This window comes from Protopterus annectens, chromosome 4.part0, assembly GCF_019279795.1.
Source record: "Protopterus annectens isolate FY-2018-M chromosome 4.part0, PAN1.0, whole genome shotgun sequence".
In the NCBI taxonomy this organism is placed as follows: domain Eukaryota; kingdom Metazoa; phylum Chordata; order Ceratodontiformes; family Protopteridae; genus Protopterus; species Protopterus annectens.
The window spans coordinates 1,773,904,147-1,773,930,064 of NC_056733.1; the positions used below are offsets into that span (position 1 = coordinate 1,773,904,147).

Consider the following 25,918-nt stretch of genomic DNA (forward strand, 5'->3'; position numbering starts at 1 on the left):
GCCTGCATATTTTTTCTTGCAGGGAGTTGGGTTCTTGTTGCCATCAATTGAAAATATTGAGTCAGATGTCCTTGCTGGTCTGGCGTGAGATAAGCCATCTGGGCCATTGTATTAAAGCTGCCACCCAGGAATATTATCTCTTGTGAGGGCACTAGTTTTGACGACTTTTCATTTACTGTGTACCCTAGGCAACTTAACTGTTTTACAAACACCAGATGCTGTAGAAGAATGTCCTTGCTCTCTGCTTGAATCAGGCAGTCGTCCAAGTACAGATAAATTTGAATTCCTTTTTGTCTGCAAAATGCAATTACTGGTGCCAGGCACTTTGTGAAGACCTTGGGTGCAGTAGATAAGCCAAAGGGCAGTGCAGAGAATTGATAGTGCATTGAACCAGCTATGAATCTGAGGTATATCCTGCAGTTTTGTCTGATAGGGACATGCAGGTATGCCTCCTTGAGGTCCAGTGTTACGAGCCAAGCTTTCTTGCCCAGCATGGGAAGAAGCTGCTGTAGTGTCAACATTTTGAATTTCGGAACATCCAGTTAAGTGTTTAGAGAAGAAAGATCCAGAATGGGCCTCCAGGCTTTGTCTTTTCTGGGAACCAGAAAGAGTCTTGAGTAAAATCCTTGTCCTTGCTCCTGTGGTGGTACCTTCTGAATAGCTCTCATGTCCATGAGTGCTGTCATTTGTTTTTGAGCCTCTACCCATTGATTTGGTGGCAGGTTTGGCATTCCTTTTAACCTTGGCAGAGTGTGAAAGTGGAACCTGTAACCTTGAGATACAATGTTGAGAACCCATTTGTCTTTGGTGATCATATGCCAATTGTGATAGAAAAGTGCCAATTTTCCTCCCAAGGGGGCTGCCAAGAGAGAGCTGTTTGGCAGCTGTAGTGGGAAGTCATTGGGTCTGTTTTTTTATAAGGTTGTGGCCTGTCTTCCCCTTCTTTCTGGCCTGATGCACCCCACTGTCGAGGCCTGTAGGGACCTTGTGGTTGACCTCTGCCTCTTAGACGTCTGTATCTGCCTCTTTGGGGTCTGTCTGAAGCTGGAAAGGACCAATTCTTTGTAGGCCAATTTCTGCTAAATCGAGGAGGCTGAACCTGTAAGAAATCCTTCACCGTTTGCATAGATTTTGCATTATCCTCCATTTTGTTTAATACCTCTTCTGCCTTAACTCCAAACACCACATCCTGCTGTAAAGGTGCATCCAATAGTTTTGCTTTAATATGATCTAGTAACGTATGTTCTTTTAACCAAGCATGTCTTCTAATGACAGAACCTGTAACAGCTGCTCTACAGGAGGCCTCAAGAATCAAAACCACATTGCAAAGTGTGTTTTCCCACTTGTTCAGCTGCATGCAATAAATCCTGCATTTTCTTTAAATTAGGAGGATCTGAATCTGGAAGCATTTTTTTGTTTCAACTAAGACATCAAGAAATGCTGATATTTTAACATGTGAAACTGGCAATTTAAGGCCTTCATTGTTAAAGCTGCAGATGTATATACTTTCTTCCCCCATCTGTCCAATGCTCTGGAATCTGTCAGAGGGGACTGGATTCTTTGCTGATGAGGCCTTAACCCCTTTGGGTCCCTGAGAAATAGTTTCAGGGTCTGCAACAGGGCTTTTATAAAGAAATTTGTGCAAGTCAGGGACTCTGTAGTATTTGTCAGGCTTAACTGGGGCTGGAGGTAAAGAATCAGAATTTAAGCTGGATTCAATATACACATCATCCACTATATCTAACATTGGCGGAATAGCAAGGGGTCTGTGTTGAGGTAATAAAAGGAAGTCTCTGAGCCTTTTCTTGGACTCAGAGTAATCCTGGCCTTCCCAATGGAAATGCTCCCTCATGGTATGTAAGGTTTTACCAAAGGAGTAGTCCTCAGGTGGAGAGGCTGATGGAATTGATTCCTCAGCATCAGAATCCTCATAAGGGGGTAAGGAGTATCCTAGGTCTGAGGATTAATCTGAAGAGATGGATACCTGGTCGGATGAGTCAGTCTGCATCCAGTCTAGGCCTTTTATCAGGAGGGGGATGGGAACCCCTGATCAGAGCGATTAGGTCTTCGGCCATTTTGAGCATTTGTTTCTTGGGCATGGACGCCTGTCCTGGAGAATGCGGTATTTGTTTCGTTTTTAAAGCAGGTTTAGACTTAGCAGAAGATTTAATGCTTAACTGGGTAGGTCTGAAAACACCTTCTAAGGCTGCGGGTTGTTCAACTACTCCGGATCCCTCTGAAGGGGTAGTTTCGGTAGTCTGAATAACTTGTGCGTCCGAAGGCCCAGCCATCTCCAAGTGGGAGTCAGAGGCAGCCTGTGGTTCTACAGAAACGATCGTTATGGGCTGCGAAGGCGCCTCGCTGAAAACTGGAGAACTGGCGACTGGCCTAGAAAAGGCTTAGTCAGTTTTGGGCCTCTGATGCCTATCCTTGTCTTTGCGCTTTTTATGTATTCCAGTCGTCGGAAGTTCCAACGGCATGGTACAATTGAATTTTCTGCCAAAATAATGTTGGGCAAAATCAAACAGACGTTTAATAGTGTGCTTATTAAACCTAGCACAAAACCAACAACCAGTGACATTGTGGTCTGGGCCTAGGCATGGGATACAATAAGAATGGAAATCCTTATGAGGTATTTGCTTCCCACAAGAAATACAGTTATTAACTTTTACTGACATCGGTCTGAGGCAAGAAAAAGTTTCCCCAACGGTACTTAGCTTTGTAGAAGACTTCGGTTCTGGATTCGGAATGAAAATCTCAGGAGTCGGCCGACCGGCACTTGCCAACTGCTTTTGCTTCGAGCACCGTGCAGCAAGAAAGACTGGAGAAAATGGCGTCGGCCGCATCTTGTATATCTCTGTCGCACTGACATCAGGGAGGAGGCGACAGCAACCAACGCCGGACCAAGACTTTGGAACTCAGGCCAACTGGGGTACCGCCTGATGGAAGGATAACCCAAGTGTAATGACTGCAGCAGTGTAACACGATGAACATCAGGGAAGTAAGTTCATGGAAGCAAGTTCAAGACAGAAAAAGTGCAAGAGTTTGCTAAAAACAGGTAGAGAGCCAAAGAATCCTATACATAAAATATTAAAGCCTCCCCTTAACAGCTTGACTTCACTGAGACACGCCAAAAGTGCAATGGGGGCAATGAAGTCTGGAGTCCTTCTCCTAACAGCATGCACTTATGGGAGAGGCGAGAAACTCAAGCTTGCAAGGAGCATCTTTGCCATGAAGAGACTGCCATGGTGACCAGGCCAGCAGTTCAAGCATCTATACAGGACCAGAATAAAATCAACTATAGTTTAACACAGCAATGTCAAATAGGCTCTTTTCTCCAGCAAAACTATAAAAGGTATGATACAAGGATACCCATTATCTCCCTTACTATTTACATCAGTCACAGAGTCAATTGTCAAGGCAATTACGATTAGTTTACCAAAGTATATACCTGATAATACTTTTGAATGAAAATGTGAACATTATCATCCTCTACCAATATTAACTTTAATGATAATCCACTAATCTTAAGGGTAACTTACTACATACTTTTGTACACTGAATTTAAACCTTAGTAACTCTTAAAATTATTTTTCTCTTAATTCCTAAAGGAAGATACGCTGGTGTTATTCTATTAAGTTAAATTATGATGCACTTAACTTTCAACAAATTATGCACTATATAAATTATATTTAATAAAAAATTATTCTACAACTAAAACTATTATATGTGGCTCAAACTATTTTTTATACCCACACAAGAAATGCATCAATTTTAAGCGTTAATACTAACTTTTTACGGTCACTGTGCAACTCATAAATGCACTAAAAATAACAGAAACTAGAAGAAAGAATGTACTTTGTTTATGGGCACAGATATTTACTGGCTTCACCTTAATTAATCTATCACATACTGTACTGACAGCATCTATGATTCAGCTTGGAAAGATTTACATTTACAATTTAAAACTATTGAACAATACACAAAGCTGGTCTTAGTTGATTACATGTAAAGGCTTGCTAGTGGCATAATCTGAAAAAATATGTACGTTATATATGAGGTTTTACACAATCCAAACATGCCGGCATCACAACAGCTAGTTATTCCTAGTTCTACTAACCCTGAATGTCCTCATGGGGAAAGGACATTTTAATGTCACCTTGTTTTCTTGAAAACTGGCTTGATAAATGTATTTTCAGAACACAGCCGATTAGTCTAACTTGTCAAGTTCACAGTCCCACTCATTTAAAATGGGGACAGTAAGAATTAGTCAAGTTTAATACTCACGAAAAAATGACACATGGTTTTGCAGTGATTTGTACGCATTAGTTCCTCATGTGTATGTTACATCTGTGAACAGTTGTTCTTGCAAAAGGATAAACAAAAAAAAATGATACAGCATAGTAATTTTAATACGTTGGCATTTTGTGAGTTTTTGAGGCCCATCTTCCTCCCCTCAAGTTCACCAGAATGTCATATGGTTTGCCTTGGAAAACTCAGCTAATTAGTGAAGTTGGTCTTGGTTACCAGGTTTACTCATCTTCGCACTACAAAAGGCTTAACATGTTTATTAGCATGTAACTTTATGACAACAGAAAGTCAGAGAGTTAGGAATTCTGAAGGCAAACTGCTTTAAAACTTCAGTGGGTGTAAGAGAGCTTTTGTATTTATTTTCTGCCAAGCAAAATGTAAACTTTCAGATGTGATAGGTGAAATGATGCAAGGGAGACAAATTCCTAAAGAAAAGTATGATGACGATTCATTCAGGCCCAACATGGTGTGCACTAAAAAGGTCAAATAGGCCTTGATAACAAAAGAAGGGAGAGAAAAGTACAGTTTTGTACCTACCATAAATGTAGATGTTTGAGTGGTTATACTGCTGCAGTCATCACACTTGGGTTATCCTGTCGTCAAATGGTCCCGCAGTCGGGCGAATCCCAAAGTCTTGGTCCGGCGTCGGTTGTCGTCGCCTCTTCCCTGACGTCAGTGCGACAGGGGTATAAAAGAGACAGCAGACACCATTTTCTTCAGTTTTTCTTGCCCTATATGTCAGGTGCCCCCAACTAGGAAGGCAATACAATAGCTATGCAACAATACCTTAGTAGATAAGCAATAGTACTGCTGTTAGCAAATACACCATATAGACATGCATCCAATAGATTGAAGTACATGGAGTTGTATCTAACACCTTGGTATGTAGAGGGGATGGAGGGAGGGTAACCTGGACTGCAGCAGTATAACCACTCGAACATCTACATTTATGGTAGGTACAAAACTGTACTATGTTCATTGTGCTATACTGCTGCAGTCAATCACACTTGGGTAGAATCCAAAAGCTATGGAAGGGTGGCTGGTACTAAACTGGGTTAGGTGATGCTAGGATGCTCTGCAGGAACTGCAGTGGCAAAACCAGCCCTGGTTTTTGAGTATAATGGAAGGTTGTAGTGCTTGGTAAAGGTGTGCACTGAACTCCAAGTAGCTGCCTCCAGAATGTCTTTGGTTGGAACCCCTCTGAGAAAGGCTGCTGAGGTTGCAGTAGCCCTGGTAGAATGGGATCTAATATTGACAGCCACTGCCTTCCCATGGTGCGAGTAGCAAAAGCGGATACAATGTGCTATCCATTTGGAGATGGTCTGTTTTGAAATAGCCTTTCCTTGTGAACCTGCAGCATATGATACAAAGAGTTGGTCAGTTTTTCTGAAGATCTTTGTCTTATCTAAATAGTAACGTAGCTATCTGTGAATGTCCAAAGAGTGAAGGAGCCTTTCTCCTTTATTCTGTGGGTTAGGATAAAAGGTGGGTAAATGAATGGTCTGATTCAAAGCCACACTGGATACTGCCTTGGGCATGAAGGCAGGGTTAGTTCGTAAAGAGACTCTGTCCTGATGGAAAACGATGAAAAGTTCCACTGCCATAAGTGCTTGTAGTTCTGAGACCCTGCGTGCTGAGGTAATAGCCAGTAACAAGGCTGTTTTCCAAGACAAGTATTGTAGTTCTGCTGAGAATGCTGGTTCGAAAGGAGGTAGTGTTAACTTTTCTAAAACGAAATTCAGGTCCCAAGTTGGTGTTGGTGGTTTTCTGGGGGGTCTTATATTCTTAGCCCCTCTGAGAAACTGCCTAAGTAAAGGGTGTGAGAAAATAGGGGGATCCGTATTATATTGAGCTGAAATGGCTGAAGCATGGATCTTAATGGAGAAGGAAAGGCCTTTGTGTAGCATCTCAGTTAGGTATTGCAGTATGTGAGGAATGTTTGGAATCCAAGGATTTTAACCTTTAGCCTGGTGCCATGCACAATATCTTTTCCATTTGTCTGAGTAAGTCTTCCTGGTGCTGGGCCTCCTGGCCTCCATAATTACATTCAGGACGTCCTTTGAGAGAAGTGTAGATTGATAATTTAAGGAATTCTCCATGCAGCTAAATTCAAAGTTCTGAGCTGGCTGTGACGGGTTTGATAGTTTTTCTGAGTAGACAGTAGTGGGAATTGAGGCAAGATCCATGGAGGGCTGTGAGTCAAGTTCCTTAGTAATGGGTACCAGTGCTGGCATGGCCAGTCCGGAGCAATGAGGATCATTTGTGGTCTCTCTGATCTGATCTTCAATAATACCTTGGTCAACAGAGGTAGTGGAGGGAAGGCATAGACTGTCAGTGTTGTCCAACTGAATGATAGAGCGTCCACTTTCCAGGCTAGGGAGTGATAAGTCCTTGTGCAGAATTTTTGTAATTGGCAATTGTTGGGGGAGGCAAATAGATCTATGTCTGGACATCCCCATCTTTGAGTTATCATTGAAAATACTTGTGGGTGTAGTCTCCACTCGTGAGGGTCTGCCATGTTTCTGCTTAATTCGTCTGCAGATATGTTTTCCTTTCCTGGCAGGAATTGTGCTTGTAGTTGTACTTGGTAGGTTAAAGCTGTGTTCCATAAGGTCATAGCCTGTCTGCATAAAGGGTAGGAGTGTGTTCCTCCCTGTTTGTTTATGTACCACATAACTGTGGTGTTGTCTGTCCTTATTAGAAGTTGTCCTGGATGCAAGAGGTCCTTGAAGGCTGTCAGTGCATTTTGTACAGCTAGCATCTCCTTTTGGTTGATGTGAAGATGCACTTGTTTTGCAGACCATTTGCCCTGTATGCACTGTCCTGCCATGTGTGCTCCCCAGGCAGAGTCTGAAGAATCTGTTGTCATGGTTTGGTTTGCTGGAGGTAAGACGAAAGGAAGACCCTTGTTTGACATGCTTGAGCCCACCATAGGAACTCTTTTTGAAGGCAGGGAATGATAGGTATATATTTGTTTCGAGGCTGTGCCTGTGTTGAGACCATACACTTTTCAGGTACCACTGTAACTTTCTCATATGCAGCTTTGCGTATGGGATTAGTTGAATGCACAATGCCATGAACCACAGTGCCTGCAGGATTTTCCTTGCAGTGAGATGGGTAAAAGTTGCTATCTTTTTGAAGTATTGAGTCAATTGTTTTTGTTTGTCTGGCGTGAGGTAAGCCATCTGGGCCGTTGTATTTAAGCTGGCACCCAGAAATATTATTTGTTGCGAGGGTATTAGTTTTGACTTCTTTTTGTTTACTGTGTACCCTAGGCAACTGAGCAGCTGTGTTACAAAAGCCAGATGCTGTAATAGAATGTCCTTGCTGTCTGCTTGGATCAGGCAGTCGTCCAGATATGGATAAATTAGTATTCCTTGTTGTCTGCAATATGCAATTACTGATGCCAGGCATTTCGTAAATACTCTGGGCGCAGTAGATAAGCCAAAGGGCAGTGGAGAGAATTGATCATGCGTTGTACCTGCCAAAAATCTGAGGCATCTTCTGCAATCTTGTCTGATAGGGACATGCAGGTATGCCTCTGAGGTCCAACGTTACCAGCCAAGACTCCTTGCCCAGCATGGGAAGGAGCTGCTGTAGTGTGAGCATTTTGAATTTGGGTACCTCCAGGTATGTGTTCAGAATTGAGAGGTCTAAGATGGGCCTCCAGGCTTTGTCCTTTCTTGGGACTAGAAACAGTTGAGTAAAAACCTTGGCCTTGCTCTTTTGTAGGTCCTTTTGAATTGCTTTCATATCCATAAGAGCTGAAATTTGCATTTGAGCCTCTGCCCATTGGTTTGGAGGCAGATTTGGCATGCCTCTCATCCGAGGTAAAGTGTGGAAATGAAATCTGTAGCCTCGGGTAATAATGTCCAGAATCCATTTGTCCTTTGTTATGATGCGCCAATTTTGTGGAAATAGAGCCAGTTTCCCTCCCAAAGGTGCTGCCAGGGCAATGTTGCTTGGCAGGTGAAGAGGGAAGTCACTGTGTTCGTTTCCTGAAGGGTTGAGATCTTTCGTCTCCACCTCTGAGTTGCTGTATGCCATGTCTAGGCCTGAAAGAACCTTGTGGCTGGCCTCTGCCCCTTGGGCGCCTGTACCTACCTCTTTGGGGTCTATCTGATGCAGGAAAGGACCAGTTTTTTGATGGCCAGTTTCTGCTGAAAAGAGGAGGTTGTACCTGTAAAAAATCTTTAACTGTTTGCATAGATTTTGCCTTTTCTTCCATTTTCTTCAAAACTTCCTCTGCTTTGACACCAAATAACACATCTTTCTGCAATGGGGCATCCAATAACTTTGCTTTGACATGTTCTCGTAAGGCTTGTTCTTTAAGCCAAGCATGCCTACGTATGACAGACCCTGTGACAGCTGCTCTACATGAGGCTTCCATTGAATCAAAACCACACTGTAAGGTATGTTTTCCCACCTGTTCTGCTGCATGCAGCAAATCCTGCACCTCTTTCAAATCTAGCTGATCTGTCTGAGGGATCAGCTTCTGCTTTAACTGTGTAATCAAATACTGTTGGTATTTTAGCATGTGGAATTGGCAGTTTAATGCCCTCATGGCCAAAGTGGCAGATGTATACACTTTCTTTCCCCATCTTTCTAATGCTCTGGAATCTCTTTCAGAAGGGAGTGGATTCTTAGCAGTAGAGGCCTTAACCCCTTTGGGACCCTGGGAAATGGTCTCGGGGTCTGCATTAGGGCTTTTGTATAGAAACATATGAGTATCAGGAACTCGGTAGTATCTGTCTGGTTTAGCTGGTGCTGGAGGTAAGGAATCTGGGTTTAAACTGGATTCAGAGAAAACATCATCCAAAATGTCTAAAACTGGAGGAATTGCCAGGGGTCTATGCTGTGGAAGAAGAAACAACTCACGGAGGCTTTTCTTGGAGTCAGAGTAATCTTGGCCTTCCCAGTGGAAGTGTTCCCTCATGGTGTGTAAAGTTTCCCCAAAAGAGGGGAGACAGAGGGAATGGACTCTTCAGCATCTGAGTCTTCATAAGGAGGGAAGGAATAATCCTGGTCGTCAGAGTTGCCTGAGGAAATGGATACTTGGTCAGAGGAAGGATAATCTTCCTCCAGTCTAGGCCTTTTGTCAGGTGGGGGTTGGGATCCCCTGATAAGGGTAATTAATTCCTCGGCCATCTTAAGCATCTGTTTTTTAGGTGTAGGGGCCTGTGGGGGGGGGGGGGGGCAGTTTTCTAACTTTCAAGGGGGCTTTGAGCTTAGCATAAGGCCTGGCAGAGGCAGTTGTCTGTTTGAAAACACCCTCTGAGACCGAAGGTCTATTTAAAGTTTCCGGATCCCCGTTGGGGCTGGCGTCCGAGGAGTGAGGTGGAACCGGATCCTGAGGCCCAACGGTTTTGGTTAGGAATGCCGTCAGAAATTCTGAATCAGCAGTAGTCAGAGGCTGCCAAGGCGCCTCGCTGAAAACCGGAGAACCAACGTCAGGCCTTGCTGAGGCCTCGGTACCTGGTCTTGGCCTTGGCTGCCGGTCCTTATCTTTGCATTTTTTAATCATTGCTGATGTCGGTTGCTCCGACGGCATGCTATAGTTACATTTTCTGCCAAAATAATGCTGGGCGAATTCTGCCCGACGCTTAATTGTACGTTTGTTGAACCTAGCACAAAACAGACAACCAGAGACATCGTGGTCTGGGCCTAGGCAAGGAATACAATAAGAATGAAAATCCTTACGAGGCATTTGCTTCCCACAAGAAATACAATTATTAACTTTGTCTGACATCGGTCTGAGGCAAGAAAAGTTTCCCCAACGGGGTACTTAGCTTTAGAGAAGTCTTCAGGCTGAAACTCTATTCGAAAATTTCAGGAGTTGGCCGACCGGTACTTGCGAACTGCTTCTGGCACCGTGAAGCAAGAAAGACTGAAGAAAATGGTGTCGGCTGTCTCTTTTATACCCCTGTCGCACTGACGTCAGGGAGGAGGCGACAACTGACGTCGGACCAAGACTTTGGGATTCGGCCGACTGCGGGACCACCTGATGACAGGATAACCCAAGTGTGATGACTGCAGCAGTATAGCACGATGAACATCTGCCAAGTCATGCTTCATAATATATGAAAGTATGGGGATCATTCACTAGGGAATGAGATATGAAATGTGTTCGGATTGCAGTTGTACTTTGTTTACATAATTACAGATTCAAAATACACACTGTGTATATACATATATATATATATATATATATATATATATATATATATATATATACACACACACACACACACACACATACACACACAAGTTTGCATTACAAGTTCATAAACACTGGTTACTTTTCAAGTAATTCACTAAATACTACTTCTGAATGTATTGACCGCAAGACTTGCAATAAAAAAAATAAATCGAGGGAAAAGGATTACTTTTGTTGGCTTAAAATTCAAATGTACTGACCTTGTTAAATTTACAAAGAACATCCTATCTTTACAATGCATACTAGTTAGTACATTTGATAAATTCTTAAATATTACAGTTCAAGAAATTCTGATGTATGTCATACAGCAATTCTGTAAATTATCTCAGTTTACCATTTTCATTCCGTTAAAAATCTGAAATCTCATCTTATATAATTATGTTGGATTTTGTAAGAGTTTTTTCTTACAAAACTACTAACTCATACCAAAGTATAGATACCAAGGGAAATCATCTCCACATCTCCACCTGGGAGTTCCTCACCCTTGTTATGGTAAATCTGCAGTTGTAGATTCATTCAGTGTCTTTCTCCTAATTCTTGCAGGACTATTAAGATGTATATGGATAACAATTCTCTCGGAGACTCAAGAAAGCTTAAGATAAGTGGCAGCATACATCTTGTGATTAATTTTTTTTTAATAGTGGCATGACAAAATATTTTTGCTGGCCTCATTGGAAAAATCATTTTAAACTAGCTAACCCTGATTAATTTTCCAGTTCCCAATTGTGCTATTTCAAAGATCTTTACCATGAATTTTAGTAGTATCGAGGAAAGTTAAAAAAACGAAACTTTAAAAAAAATTCAGCTCCTCCTCTTGTTGGTAAATTTGCATTAATTTTAGTTAAATATTTAAGATACAAAGACATTACATATGAAAACTAAAAAAATATATAAGCGCAGTTTTTACCTCCCCTGCAGTTAAACATAATCGCCTCTGCTCATGTGGCAGGTCTATCGGACCCTCCTTAGCATCCACCAATCTCAACAACACATTTCCAGGACAGGTGGAGAGACACTGACGCAGCATCATATTTCTGCTGTTAAGTGTGCCCCAATGCCACCATTCTGCAGCAGCCTTGTAAGTGCTGTTATTGCTGCCTTCAGGAGGTGCATGCATGCTCCACAAATAGGCACTCCCCCAGACCAAGTAGTACGATTGCATCAAGGTCACCTAGCTCTTAATGCTACTACTTGCAATAAGCCTAGACTGCCTCCCCTCAAGAAGGGTTAAGTTGGCCACAGCTCACACCCATCCTCCCCTGCCAGGTCCCTCTTACACCTAAGATGCTAGTTAAACACAGCAAGTTGGGTGAAGTCAGGGCTTTATTCTTCAGCACCACAGAGACAGCAACTGTAACTGTAGTTTAACCTATAAGAACTTTACTAGAAATATCTGAAATTAAAATCAACTCCTAATGATTCAACAAAGAATTACTCAAGAGTTTGATACGACTTCAGTTTGTGAATGGATGGAAGCACTTTTGCATTTTTTTTACCAAAGTTTTGTTAATTTTTTTTTGTTTTTATCAGCTAAAATTACTTCTATGGTCAAATCTTTGTTTATTTACACTCTTGTGGGTATACTGGTTTGTACTTGTACAATATCTGTCTATCTTCTGTAAAATAAACATTTAGTGAAAAAAGACCACAGTAAGTAAAGTGCAGCAAATAGAACTAAATTCAGATTTACTAAAAACAAAAGGCTATCAGGAAAGGGAGAAGACTGTTTGCAAAAGGGTACTCCTGTTATCATAAGAAAAATTAAACTGAGCAGTTTTTACCTTTTTTCTTTTGAGAAGACTTTGTGGAATCATCTTCACCATTTTTCTCCTCTCCAGACTCATCTGACTTTGTTCTAAGGTTCTCTTTGCTTTCACTGCTGTCCACTTGTTCTTGCTCCTTCATATCTTTTTTACCAGGTGTCTTTTTGGTGAACTGTGGCTTGTGGGAATGCTGAAAAGAAAAGTGATACAAAAACAAGGTTAAAAATCACCAACGGCTTCATGTACTATGCATTTGCTGAAACAAACTTACAGATCACATTAAACTGGGAAAAATCCTTCATTCCCATTTGTCTCGCAACTTAACTTTACAGTACTTTACAAGAGTACAATGATGGACTAATCTTTATGTTAAGACAGCAGTACATAACATTTAGTGTAGCACCCAAGTACGTGTGCTACAGCAATATTTAGCTGCCTAACCCAATAAGCATCCAAAAAATGAATGTTAAAAGCTGTACTGGTAGCACAGTAGCAGGGTACTGGACTGTGTTGCTGAAGAGTCTAACTCCTCGAGTGCTGGAGGGCTTGTTAAAAGTTTTCATTCCTCAGTGGAGAACATGAGGCTTTGCTCCACAGCAGGCTCCTTACTTCAGGGACAGTTCAACCTCTTCCAAGTCTGTTTCCATAACGCACAAAATACTGTCCATCCCTGCAATGACCAGTCCCCACTCCCCAACCCATCATGACTCTGAAAAAACTGAATTAACTGGGGAAGGGTAAAAAAATATTAAAATGAAGTTCATTAAGTGCTTGTACCAAGAAATCTACTTTCACCTTATGACAAAACTTTCTCCTGTGCTATAAAATTCCTGTTTTTACAATTGCAGTGACATCCACTTCAGAACATAAGAGAAAGTATTGCTATGTAAGAACTTAGCATAACTTCAGATGCGCTGTATCCATAACACCAGGGAATTTCCCTCTAGTGAAAACTCTCGCACGTCCGGCCATTATACAAAAGCTAAATGCTATCGCTATGTGCGCGATGTCCCACGTCTCTCTTTTGGACGTCGGGTATAAAGCAGACGTCAGCACGCACCTTCTTCAGAACTGAATGCCTCTGGAATCAGTGGCTACGGAGTGGGTACTCCAGGAGTCAGGCAAGTGTGAGGGGGAAGCCTGGGTGGGAAACTAAACAGCAGCATATAGAAGAGAAGGACATCTAAAGTTATGGTAAGTTCTTACACAATACTATGTCCTTCAATTCATATGCCGCTATATCCATAACATCAGGGAGAGTGCAACAGTTCCTGTCCTAAGAAAAGGGTGGAGGACCAGATGCACTTTCCACAAACCCATGAAGGATGGCTCCGGCAAATCCTGCTTTGGCTATAGAGACACTGTCCAATTTGTAGTGCTTAGTGAATGTGTACACACAGAGGACCATGTAGCTGCTTCGAGAATAGCAGCTGTATCCAAACCTTTAAAGAATGCCCCTGAAGAGGACAATGCCTTAGTGGAGTGTGCCTTTACAGAAAAGGGGAGCGACCTACCACGGGTTGTGTAACAGGAGATGATGATTTTAGATATCCAAGAAGATATGGTTTGCATGGAAACCAGGTGCCCCAGGGCTCTTGGGTGGTATGACATGAAGAGCCTATCAGACTTCCAGATGGGTTTGTTCTTGGCCAAATATCAAGAGATGTCTGTGTACATCTAAGGAGTGAAGTATCCTCTCTGCTGGGTTTTGTGGAGAGGGGAAAAAGGTTAGCAGGTTGATAGCCTGGTTCAAGGACAGCTCACTGACAACTTTAGGCATGAAGGTTGTGTTAGTACATAAACATACTCTGTCCTTGTGGAAGACGGTGAATGGGGAGAGGCCATAAGGGTTTGGAGTTCTGAAACCCTTCTGGCTGAAGTGATGGCCACCAACAGTATAGTTTTCCAAGTGCAGTGTTGGAGGGAGCAGTCTTTGGCTGGTTCAAAGGGTGGGAGATTCAATTTTTCTAGAACAAAACTTAGATCCCAAGGAGGTGCAATAGGCTTCCTTGGGGGGTCTGAGATGTAGTGCCCTTTTCAAAAAGTTTGACTTCTAACCTTGAAGCCAAAGGTGGTACCAGGGTCAGGCATGCTGAGATGGCAGATAAATGGGTTTTAATGGAGGAGTAGTACAGTCCACATTTCACTGGATCGCACAGGTAAGACAAGACCACTGCAGGCTCCACTATCAGTGCCTGTAAGTTGATTTCCTGACACCATACAGAAAATCTCTTCCACTTAGAGAGGCAAGATTTCCTGGCCTCATGCAAAACCTGAAGCACTTCCTCTGTGTATAGGTGTCTGAAGGGAATCGGTGCCCTACCACCCACAGTGTAAGGCTCAGTGTGGACAGTTGGGGGTGTAAGAGTGTTCCCTTCTCCTATGTGAGCAGGCCCATTCGTTGGGATAACTTGTGGTGATTGCCCTTGGCTAGATGTAGTAAGAGGGGGAACCAATACTGCCTTGGCCAATACGGAGTCACCAGCAAGACTTGAGGCTGTTTCTTCTGAATTTTCAGTAAGACTCTCTGTATGAGAGGGAAGGGGGATGCATAAGCGTACATCCCCTTCCATGGGATTGAGAGAGCATCCACCTTCCATGCTTCTAAGTGTGGTGCCCAGGAACAGAAGGTTGGGAGCTGTCTGATCATGGGGGAGGCAGAGATATCCACATCTGGAATATCCCATCAATGGACCAGGTCCAGAAACCCGCCAGTTCAATATCCACTCGTGAGACAGGGTCAGGGTCCTGGTTAACAAGTTTGCCATCACATTGTCTGCAGAAGGGATGTATACCACTTGGAGGATCATCCGTTTTTCCAGGACAATTTCCCAGGCCTGCAGTGCTAGCCTGCACAGGTGGTAGGACCTTGTCCCCCTGTTTGTTGATGTACCACAGCACCATGGTATTGTCTGTGTACCACCACAGAGTGCCTGGTAGAAGCTGATCCTTGAATATTAATCAAGGCCGATATCAAGGCTCTCATTTCTTTGATACTGATGTGGTCTTTCTGTTGAGCGACGGTCCATGTGTTCCTCACTCTCCATTCTCCTAAGGTTGGACCCCACCCTGTGTCTGATGCATCTATAAAGAGATCCTGGTTGGGAGACATTGGTTGTAACGGCAGGCCAGGATTTGACTGAATCTGGGTTAACCACCACTTCAGTTCCCTGCCCAGGCATGGAAGCATGGGGATCATGAACTCTAAGGGATGTAGGTGTTGCTTCCAGATACTTCGCAAGTATCACTGGAATTTCCTAATGTGAAGCCTTACCAGAGGTACCACGGGGATGGTAGAGGCCATGAATCCTAGGATTCTGAGGAATTCCCTGGCTGAGATGGCTTTGAGAGGAAGAATTTCCCTGAAATAAGACGTGGGCATAACAATTTTTTCTGGGGGAAAGCAGGCCCATCATCTCCCTGGTCAGAATCCAACATCCCGGGAACACCTGATCCTGTGAGGATCATCAGGGAAGATTTTTTGAGGTTTACAGTAAATCCCAGATCTGTTAAGAAGGAGAAGTCCAGGTGTTGTAAGGCCATGGTACTTGATGTAGCCTGCTGAAAGTGTGCAGAATCCACTGAGAAGCAGATGAATTTTCTGAAGAGTGGATGAACTGAGGTGTGTAAGTATGCATCCTTTATATCCAAGGAGGATACTAAGAAGGTGCTGAGGTGTGACAGATCCAGGACAGGCCTCTAGGGACTTTCCTTTCTGGGGACCAGGAAAATTCTTGAATAAAACCCCTTTCCTCTTGCAAGTGAAGGGACTTCTGAATTGCTCCCTGAGTGCGAAGTTCCTGCAGGACTGGGGGGAAGAATGGGAGACTAGAAATATGCTTAGTCTTTTGCTTCCTCTTTTTATGCGACTCCGATGGTGAAGAATTGGTGGTACAATGAACGGTAGGAGGGCCGGACAGCACTCCACAACATCAGAGGCTATATCTTCTCGTACAACAATCTGAGACCCCCCCCCCCCTCACATGGACCCTCGGAAATTATGAGCCTAGGTTTCCACTCGGCAACCGAATCAGATGCCTGTGAATCCCTCCACGATGTGACCTCGGGTGTTGTACCAGCTTCCCCTAAGCTATCCGCCAAAGTAAGATCCAAGGACTCTGGCTCGGACTGCGGGCCTTCACCAGGCTCGAGAGGTACGGCTGGAGTGGAAGGCACAGCAGTTGTTTCAGGCCTAGACTTTTTCGCCTTCTTGACTACAGGCTCGTCCGAGGAACCCGATGCCAGATCCATATGAGAAGCTAACTGTTAAAGTCTCTGATTCTCTAGGTAGGATTTCAATGCTGCTAAGTGAATTCTAAGGGTTTTGAGTATGAAGGCCTGCCAAACATTACAGGTGTTTGGTCGTGTTCTTGGCCTAAGCAAAACAGGCAGAATTCATGCGAGTCCTTATGTGGAATTTGCCTTCCACACCTACACTTGCCCTTCCTACCAGACATGAACCCAAAGATGTAGCAAGCAAATAAAAAAACACTATGGGTTATTTATCTGAAGTCAGATGGTGCAAAATCACTTTTTCAGAAAGAGCGACAAGCAGAGCTGGCAGTCACACAGGCAGCAGAAAAGCTCTTAAGAAGGTGAGTGCTGACGTCTGCTTTATACCCAATGTCTGTTTACAACTGCTGTCCAAGACAGACTCAGGATGTCGCATGCACCTAGCGGTAGCATTTAACTTTTGTATAATGACCAGACGTAAGAGAGTTCACCAAAAAACTCCCCTATGCTATGGATACAGCAGCATATGGATAGAAGGACATCTATCAATACATTTTCTGGACATTCTAGAATGCAGAGTACTTCAAAGTAACATTAAGTTTATTCTGTGAAAAGTCTATCGTAAGTTTCAAACAGAGAGATAAAAATATTACAAAAAAGTCAAAACAAATTACTTGCATATAGCAACCAGATTTCTAACCTGCCAGAATTTGTTACGTTTTTGTGAAACGGTAAATGTTAACCAGAAAAGGGTTGTGTAAACTTAAGTACTATTCTGTGACATTGTTTATGGCATTAGAAGAGGAATAACGTCCAGATTCCTTTTCATGGGTTGCGTTCTTTTGCCTAACCTAAATTAATAAAAAATGCAATCAAGATGTCTGCTGCTTTTCAATCCTGTAAAGGAGGATCTGTTTCTTACATTTTTGTAAATGAGTACTACACAGCTTGGATCCTCAACTTTGTAGACCAAAAGTAGTACTCAGAAAAGTGAATACATAAAAGTAATATTACTGCTAAAAAGAGCTATTTACTACATTACGACTGTAAGCAAATATACACTAAAGTCAGTGAATACAAGGACAAATGCTGTAAATTAAAACATCATGGTATCAAAATACAAATGTGAAGTACTGAATCTCACTGTCAACTAATAAAAAGCAAGAATACGTCCATGACCCTTACTATGAAGACTCCAACAGGTGGTAAAGTCGGCAAACCAACAGTTTGTAAAATGCAGGAGTTGGAATTGTTTACATCTTACAAAGTCCACTGAAGGGCTTTAATAGCATTCACACCGCAATTTTAAGTGTCAGCTGTAAAACACAGGATCAACCCAATATTCAGTTACATGAGTACAGATCATCCGAAGTTGCCATACATTAACTTCAAGATAGATGAAACTGCATAACGAAGACTTTGAAGCAGCAGTGACGTTTATTTTCTATTAAAGTTACGTCGAAAAAGTATGTCCCCTACAAATACTACATGTGGCCATTATTACTCTTCTAGACTCAGAATGTGACAGACTAATTAGCAGTTTACACACCCCTTTTTAAGGTTATCATAAATATTTCAGGCCAAACGTGACAAATTCTGGCAGGCTGGAAATCTGGATGTGATAATACGCAAGTAACAATAAATTTCTTGGAGCACAGCAGGTCACTGCTTCAAGTTAACATTCTAAAATAGAACCCTGGCCTCAGTGACTGAAGGAGTTCACAACAAATACTGAACATTTAGTTTTTCTTGCGTCACATTAAAAACACAATATGTCATCCAAAGCCAGGCAGCAAAAGATGCATAAGGTGTAGGTCAAAACAATGGATCAGCATTGTAGCACTTGCACTGGAAGACAGCAGGGCTTGTTGATGCTAGTACAGATACCCAGTTTCAGATTTTCCACAAATCATCTGAGAGAGCAGCTTCATATCAGATTGCCTTGAGTTTGGTGATGTCTAGTTCTGTACTTAGTCATCATAAAATATCACTAACCACCTCAGGAACTCAAGAAACTGGTTCCTCATATCGTAAGCAAAAGTGAACAAACAAGTAGCAGTACTTGAGAATGAAAAAGTCTTCTGCTGTCAAATAGATGAAAGTTGCATACTTAATTTAACAGATATGGACAAGTGTGTCCTCATCAGCCACTGAGAATGGAATCGCAGGCTTTCAATTAGCTTTCCCAGGCTACTAAACCCCTTTTCCTTGCCTACTCTCCTGATCTTAGGCCTATTACTCAAAAGATAAGCATCATACCTAGTAATACAACAAATCTCCCAGAAAATGTCCAAGACAGAGGCAGTGGGTTAGGAATGTTTACAAGCAAGAACCTGCTCATCCAGATCCACTGTTATGGCAAGAACAACAGAATCATAGGTTATTCCCTCAGAGTTGTAATCATGTGATTATCCTTCCCAAGTGGTAATCATGGGAACATACCTCTGATCACTGCAGCTCTAAATAAAGATCTAGACCTGGAGCACATATCCAGCTTATACTGTCTTGAAAAGTTATTCAGTGAACTCCATGTAGCTGCAATCATCCAAGGATACATTTCTTAAAAAAACGGTTAGCCACAGCTCTAATAGTGTGTACTGCAAGCACAGATGACAGCATTTTGTCAAACTTCTGGTAAACCGTAAGCCACTCACTTTCATAATTTTGTTTCACACTTTTAATATAGAATTAAGACAGATTTGGGTAGGTTTCCTGACTGAGTTCTGTCCACACAATCTGAGCTGTCTGCAAAAGTTTGGTAAGAAATCAAAACTTTTTAAAATTAGAACTCTGCAACAATATCTATACAACGCATTATCTGACTTTTTCATTTGGTCATAAACAATTCTTTAATTCAAACTTCTGTTTGTTTTCCCCACGTAATATGCATCACATGAGATACACTTAGCTAAGTAAACCATATCAGAAGGAAGCGCCACCAGTTTTCTGGGAGACTTATCTAGCACCCCTTTCAAAAACATTTTCACAAAATAATGCTCTGAAAGATAGAGAACCATGAGCAGACATGCTGAAATAGCCAAAAAAATCAACCTTCAGAGAGGAGCAAGATCAGCCACAGAACAGCAACTCACACAAATATTGTAAAACCAGAGACACCAGCTCTGAATAAGTGCTGGCGGTTTTGTTTGCACCAAGTACAAAACTTTTTCCATCTGCTAATATGACTTTTCTAGTACCAGGCCTTTAGAGTACCTGCTTGTGCATCCTCAGAAAACAGGTACCTAAAAAGTATTAAGACCCAATAACCTAGGAAGTCAGTTGTAGTTATTTGGAGATGCATGCATCAAACACCCTTGTGCTCTTGTCCAAGTAAATCTAGTCTGTAAAGGAAGTTTGCAGTAACTGCCCCTGGCCAGTTCCAGAAGAGAGCCACTGCTGCTTGGGCCAGAAGGGAGTCACTGCAATGACCTTTGTGGACTCCTCATGAATATTAAGTACCTTGGATATCAGTGGAAATGGGTGGAAAAGCATACAGGAATACTGTACAAGGAAAAGAAAAGGCATCTGTCTTCCATTGCTTCTTACATGAAGTCCTGGAATAGCAGTCTGCCAGCTGATTGTTTAGAGAGGAGGCAAAAAAGGTCTACTTGAGGAATTTCACAGAGATGAATCAAATATTGGAAAATCCCTGATCCAGTTTCCATTTGTGAGGGTCTGCCTTGGTCGTCCTTAGCTCATCTGCCACATAATTTTGCTCTGATGGAATGCAAGATGCCTGTAGAGTGAAACTGTGCTCTAAAGCTATATCCCATGCTAACGTGGCTGGACTGCAAAGACATTAAGATCTGGTCCCCCTTTGCTTGCTTAACTACCACATCAATGTGGTACTGTCTAACTATAAGAGGTCCTGAGGACCAACAAATAATTCAAAGAGTTGAGTGCATTTGTAAGAGCTAGGCTTTATGTTTATGCATTTTTGCCTATATTTCTTGTCAAAGAGACCTTGCACTTTCATTTCTTTTGATATTACTTCCCAAGCAAACTTTGGGTTCATAGGTTGGTACTAGGCTATCAGCCCTAGGGCCTTTACAAGCCTAGCCATAATTCCCTGGCTATTTCTTCCCACAGTATTTACTTCCCTGGACCCTTGTCTAGCAGGGCGAATGTCTGTGGTGACTGCTTTGGAGCAGGAAGAGAGAAGGGGGTGACCTGCATTCAGGGATATTTGAAGTTTCCCTCTCAATTGCAGAACTAGAATTTGAAGATAATGGGTGCTGGCACTGGGACCAAAGAAGTCAGATATTATCTTTCACATGTGAAGTCTTGCCAGAAGCATCACAAGAATCTGCCACGATACCCAGAATCCTAAGGTATTCCCTCACAATAACCAAAGTATGACTGAAAAACTCTTGAAATATATCTATACACTTATTATTTACCCCTGGGAAGAAAAGCTCTTTGTATTAAGGCATTTAGTACATGCCCCAGGAACACAACTTTATGCAATGGAGACAAAAAGACTTTGGTTTGTTTTTCGGGAATCCTAGCCTGCATGCAAGATCTCTCACCCAGGGGAGAGATACTGACAACTTTGAAAAGGACCCCACAAAGATAAGCAAGTCATCCAAATATAGAAAAAATGTGGACACCCACTAGCCTGTAATGCACTTCCACAGGAGAACTGAATGTGATCCACCACACAAAACCATGAGAAACATCTGAAGCCTGGATGAATAGGAATGTGATGACCATCTTTTAAACCGAAAGTTAACAAAGAACTAAAGCATTCTGAACTTGGGCATCATCACATATTGGTATTTAAAAAAGAAAAAAGAAAACTTCAAGCATTTTTTCTTTCTTTGGCGTGTGCACACAAAACAATTCATTAAAAAACATTTCCCAACTGGGAAGGAGGAACTGTTACAATTACTTTCTGAACCAGCATGTGCGCTGTAGGACAGGAGGGAACAGACGAGTTTGTTCTGGTGGATGTAGAATAATTCCCAGAAATGGCAGAATTTCTTCCCATTGCCACGTGTAACCTTGCAGAATTCACCTTATAACACATTTAACTGAAACAATCTATTGCGAGACTGGAGGGAAGATTCGGAATGCCAGGGTGGTAAGGATAAGGTCCCTTATACAGTAATTCTACCTTATTTGGCTGTCCTTTGTTACGGGGAATGAGGAACTGTTACAATTAGTTTCTGAACCAGCATGTGCTGTAGGACAGGAGGGAACAGACGAGTTTGTTCTGGTGGATATGTAGAATAATTCCCAGAAATGGCAGAATTTCTTCCCATTGCCACGTGTAACCTTGCAGAATTCACCTTAGAACACATTTAACTGAAACAATCTATTGCGAGGCTGGAGGGAAGATTCGGAATGCCAGGGCGGTAAGGATAAGGTCCCTTATACAGTAATTCTACCTTATTTGGCTGTCCTTTGTTACGGGGGGGGGGGGGGGGGGGGCTGCTCACTGCCATTATTTTTAAACATCTAACTACCAGCATTTTGCTCAGACTGTTTACGTTTTGTGGCAAAACTGGACAAGGAAGTGCTGACAATCTGAGATGAATCAGCTTCTCCCTCTCATCACATCTGTTAACCTCTGCAGCAGAGAGTAAAAAAAAAATCTCTATCCAAAGGAGAATTTAAAATCTAATTTTCTACACATTCTGGTAGGTTCTGAGAATCCAGCCAAGCAAACCTCCAAAGAGTACCATTGCCTGGATGTAGTATCTACCGAGTCATATACAAACTCTCACTCACGCTTACCTTCTACCCTCCTAAACTTACTGCTCCCAAATTCTCACAAATCTAAACTCCTCTCTACTTACTAGAGTCAACCTATCACAAGATAGCCAGATTCTCAGCTCAACAAACCTATAAATCCCACCACTGTCTCTCCCTAAAATACTTAAACTGGCTTGAACTACCTCATCTACTTCTCTTCTCACAGCTCCAAGTCATACACACAATTTTATATCAGCCAGCCTATTGTCCAGCACTATGCTCCCTCATCTCCCATTATTCACCTATAAGAAATCTCCAGAGCTCAAACCAAGATCTATTATATATCTATAAACAAAGTCTAAATCCAGGTGCAATACACATAGCTACCACCCCTCTATAGCATGGAACAAACTCCCTCTAGATATCAGAACTTTTACACATCCCAAACAATTTAAATCAGCAACAAAAGAATACTCAAAACACAGCGGACCTGCCACTGTTCTCACCCTCCCTGAATTCATCCATCTAACAGTAATACCTTCTTTCTCCTCTCTCTAACGTTTCCTCTTATAACCAACCTCTATCTAAATCTTATCTAATCCATCCTTCCCCCTCTACACTTCCTTTCCTCTATGTAGTCACCCACTAAGACATTGGTACAGTACATATAATTATATAACATCTAAAAAAAGAAAAAAAAATACCTATTGCCTTCATGTAATTTCCCATGCATGTATATCTATTTGTTACACAATACGGTTTGCTTTTTTACTTTTATACATATTGTTTTATTGCATGAGATCTTAGATTACCTTGAACTGTAACATTTCCATTACCTGGAGCTTTTCTCCCCGTGCCTCCACTGAAAAAGGGCTTTTAGCCCAGCCACACATTCCCGGTCAACAAATGTAAAATAAATAAATAAAACAACATGTAGTGTGACCTGAAAAACTGAAAGCTAGTAATGTCTTTCGGCTTTTCCCGGTTAGGGGTCGCCACAGCGGAACTCCGGTCCGCTTATTACTGGCAGTGGATTTTTAGGGTGCCGAGTTGCCAGTCCAACGCCCAACCTTCAAAGAAGGCACACCCATTCATGCTCACACCTACCTGCATGTCTAACATCAATCAACCGCGGGGAGGACAGGGTGTATATGTTAAATACTCGAACTCTTAAATGTTCGAATCACTAAAGATAAACCTTTAGTGATCGAACATTTAAATGTTCGAATATTTAAAAAAATAAATAAATAAATAAAACTAAACAAAAAAAATCTAAAGGGTGTAAACAGGGGGGCAAGCCCCCATGCACCCCCCACACCCCCTCTACTTAAATATAGCAACTCCAAGACAGCACTACAGTGTAGGAAATGAGAAATTTTCCATTTCCGCACTGTAGCACACTGAAGTGCGATCTCGGAATTGTTAAATTTAAGTAGCGGGGGTGTGGGGGGTGCAGGTGGGCTTGCCCCCTGCTTACATACTTTACACTTTTTTTTTTGCAAATATTAATTTTTTAAATGTCGAACATTTAACTGTTCGATCACTGTCGATTAGTGGTTCGAACAATTAAGCGTTCAAACATATAACAAACCCGGGAGGACATGTAGACTCCACACAGAGGGCACTCCAGCAGAGACTCGAACGGGAGAACCTCTTGCGGTGAGGCGACAACCCTAACCTCTGCACCACTGCGGCTCCACCTGAGAAACTGAAAACTAAACCACTTAAAACAAATTCTCCTCACAGGAAGGAATTGCAGATAAAGCACTCCTCATACTTCAACAATTAGTCAGACTAAACATTTGAGCCTGGCAATTCAAAATTCTAAAAAATGAATGTCGCAGAAGATATAATTTCTCCCCAAACTTATCAACTGTTTTACCATACCTGTTAGGAGGAGGATTAGAATTAAAATGTTTGGCAGCAGCTGGAATAACTGTAGCTAATGGAGTGAAGTCTGGGACAAGGGTATAAAAATTTGAAAGACTGAGGAACTATATTACATTCTATCTGCTTTCTTAAGTGCAGCGGAGTGGCTGTTAGGGAAATGAAAAGCTGTGACAAACATCCTCCAATGCTGTCAGCATTGCGGGAATGGGAAGATGTTCTCAGAATTCCATTTTTTAACAGCTCAGAATTTTCTTAGGGATTGAGAAACCTCAAGTGTTCTCCACCAACACTGGCACATTCTGGACACAATCTCAGAGAAAAAAATCCCTGACGGAGATTCATATAACAACCTTTCCTCTAAGTCTAAATCAGAAATCTGAGGAGAAAAGACAGTCTCCCCCATCCAACTGAACCCCAAATTCAGTTTTTTTGAATCTCAAGAAAAAAAAATTCTTTTTACCAGAAGCCACTCGACAGAAAAGGTCAATACACTGTACAAGACCCTGAGCCAGTCCCCTGCTCCAATTTCACTGGACAGGAGTAAAGGTTTGGTATACTGTTCCTTTCAGACAGGAAAGTTGGGGGGGGGGGGGCAAACAGAATAATTAATGGTAGCAACAGCTTCTCAGGGGATGAGCACAACATTCTGGCTGAGCAGGGGCACCTTCACTGCCCCTTCTCTAAAGGCTGACAAGGGTGGCCCTCCCTTGCCTCCTGAGAGGACTCAAACAGCCACACAGTATGGCCAACACCCCCCCAACCCATAGCAGTTGTATGGACAACACCAGAGGGATCCAAGCATAAAATGAGGGTTTGAGGAACCAGCTTTGGCCACAGCAGCCTCACCCATCTGCAGCTGACACACACTGCTAGCCTGCTGTGGTGGTAAAAACTAACTTTTTCCTTTTGTGGCTGGAAGAAAAACAGATCATGGGGGTCAGTAGTTTGCCACAGTCCAGCCAAAAATAGTGTTTCTTTCCCAGGGAAGTTAAGTAGCACAAGACAGTAAAAATTTAAAACTCAGTTAAAAGTACCTTTTCCAGTTAAAACACAGCAAAATGTACTCTACTTTTTATGGGGTTGATAAACTTGTAACAGTTTCTCCTCAGAAAAAAAGTTTAAAATCTTTAAACTGTCAAAAAAAAAAAGTGCATTCCCATTTAATAGTACAGTGAAAACGCGTGACTGTCAAACACATGTTTTCACTCACTTAAAATATACTTACCTTAACAGGAAAGCAAGTTTAAACATTAAAATATGAGGAGGTTTTTTCCCTCAAAGGGAATGTATCTGCCCAGCAATGGGACAGCACAAGCTGTCTATCAGTCCTATGAAGAACAGAGGAGCGCTATCTTCTATGGCCAAAACCCATTAGTCAGATCAGCTCCTGCTAACGGTTTGGGCACATGGAAGGTACCACGAAGCTTTTAGAAGCTAGCCAGCTGTATATTCTATGCAGAATATAACCTATATGGCTTAGACCACTGCATCAATGATAAAAATCAACATTGCAACAGAGGACACTGGCTTGAAGGATGGTTGCATTAAGAGTTTCCAGTACAAAATGTATACCCCACAGAGGTACAGGACCATCTCACAAGTAGTCTTAAAGAGAAATATCCCTCTCAAGAAAGCTTTGCAAAGTCCGAGTTGCCAGAGAAAATGAGTCAGCCTAAAGAAGTTAGTTTGAAATTGGAGCCATCTGTATCTTAATTGTTGAAAAATTTGCATCTGAATCAATGGAGTAGACAGGAACTATAAAACCTCCAACAGAGACCTTGAGATGGTTTATCCTTTGGTAGGCAGT

General features: G+C 42.2%; 1 protein-coding gene across 1 annotated transcript in view; it reads right to left on the reverse strand.

The window, feature by feature from the left end:
• Positions 1 to 25,918, reverse strand: part of LARP1 (La ribonucleoprotein 1, translational regulator) — a 3,464,554-nt gene that overhangs the window by 2,733,097 nt on the left and 705,539 nt on the right. Inside the window, exon 4 of the mRNA XM_044069481.1 lies at positions 12,310 to 12,481. Coding sequence (XP_043925416.1) covers positions 12,310 to 12,481 — 172 coding nt within the window. The remainder of the gene's footprint in view (positions 1 to 12,309; positions 12,482 to 25,918) is intronic.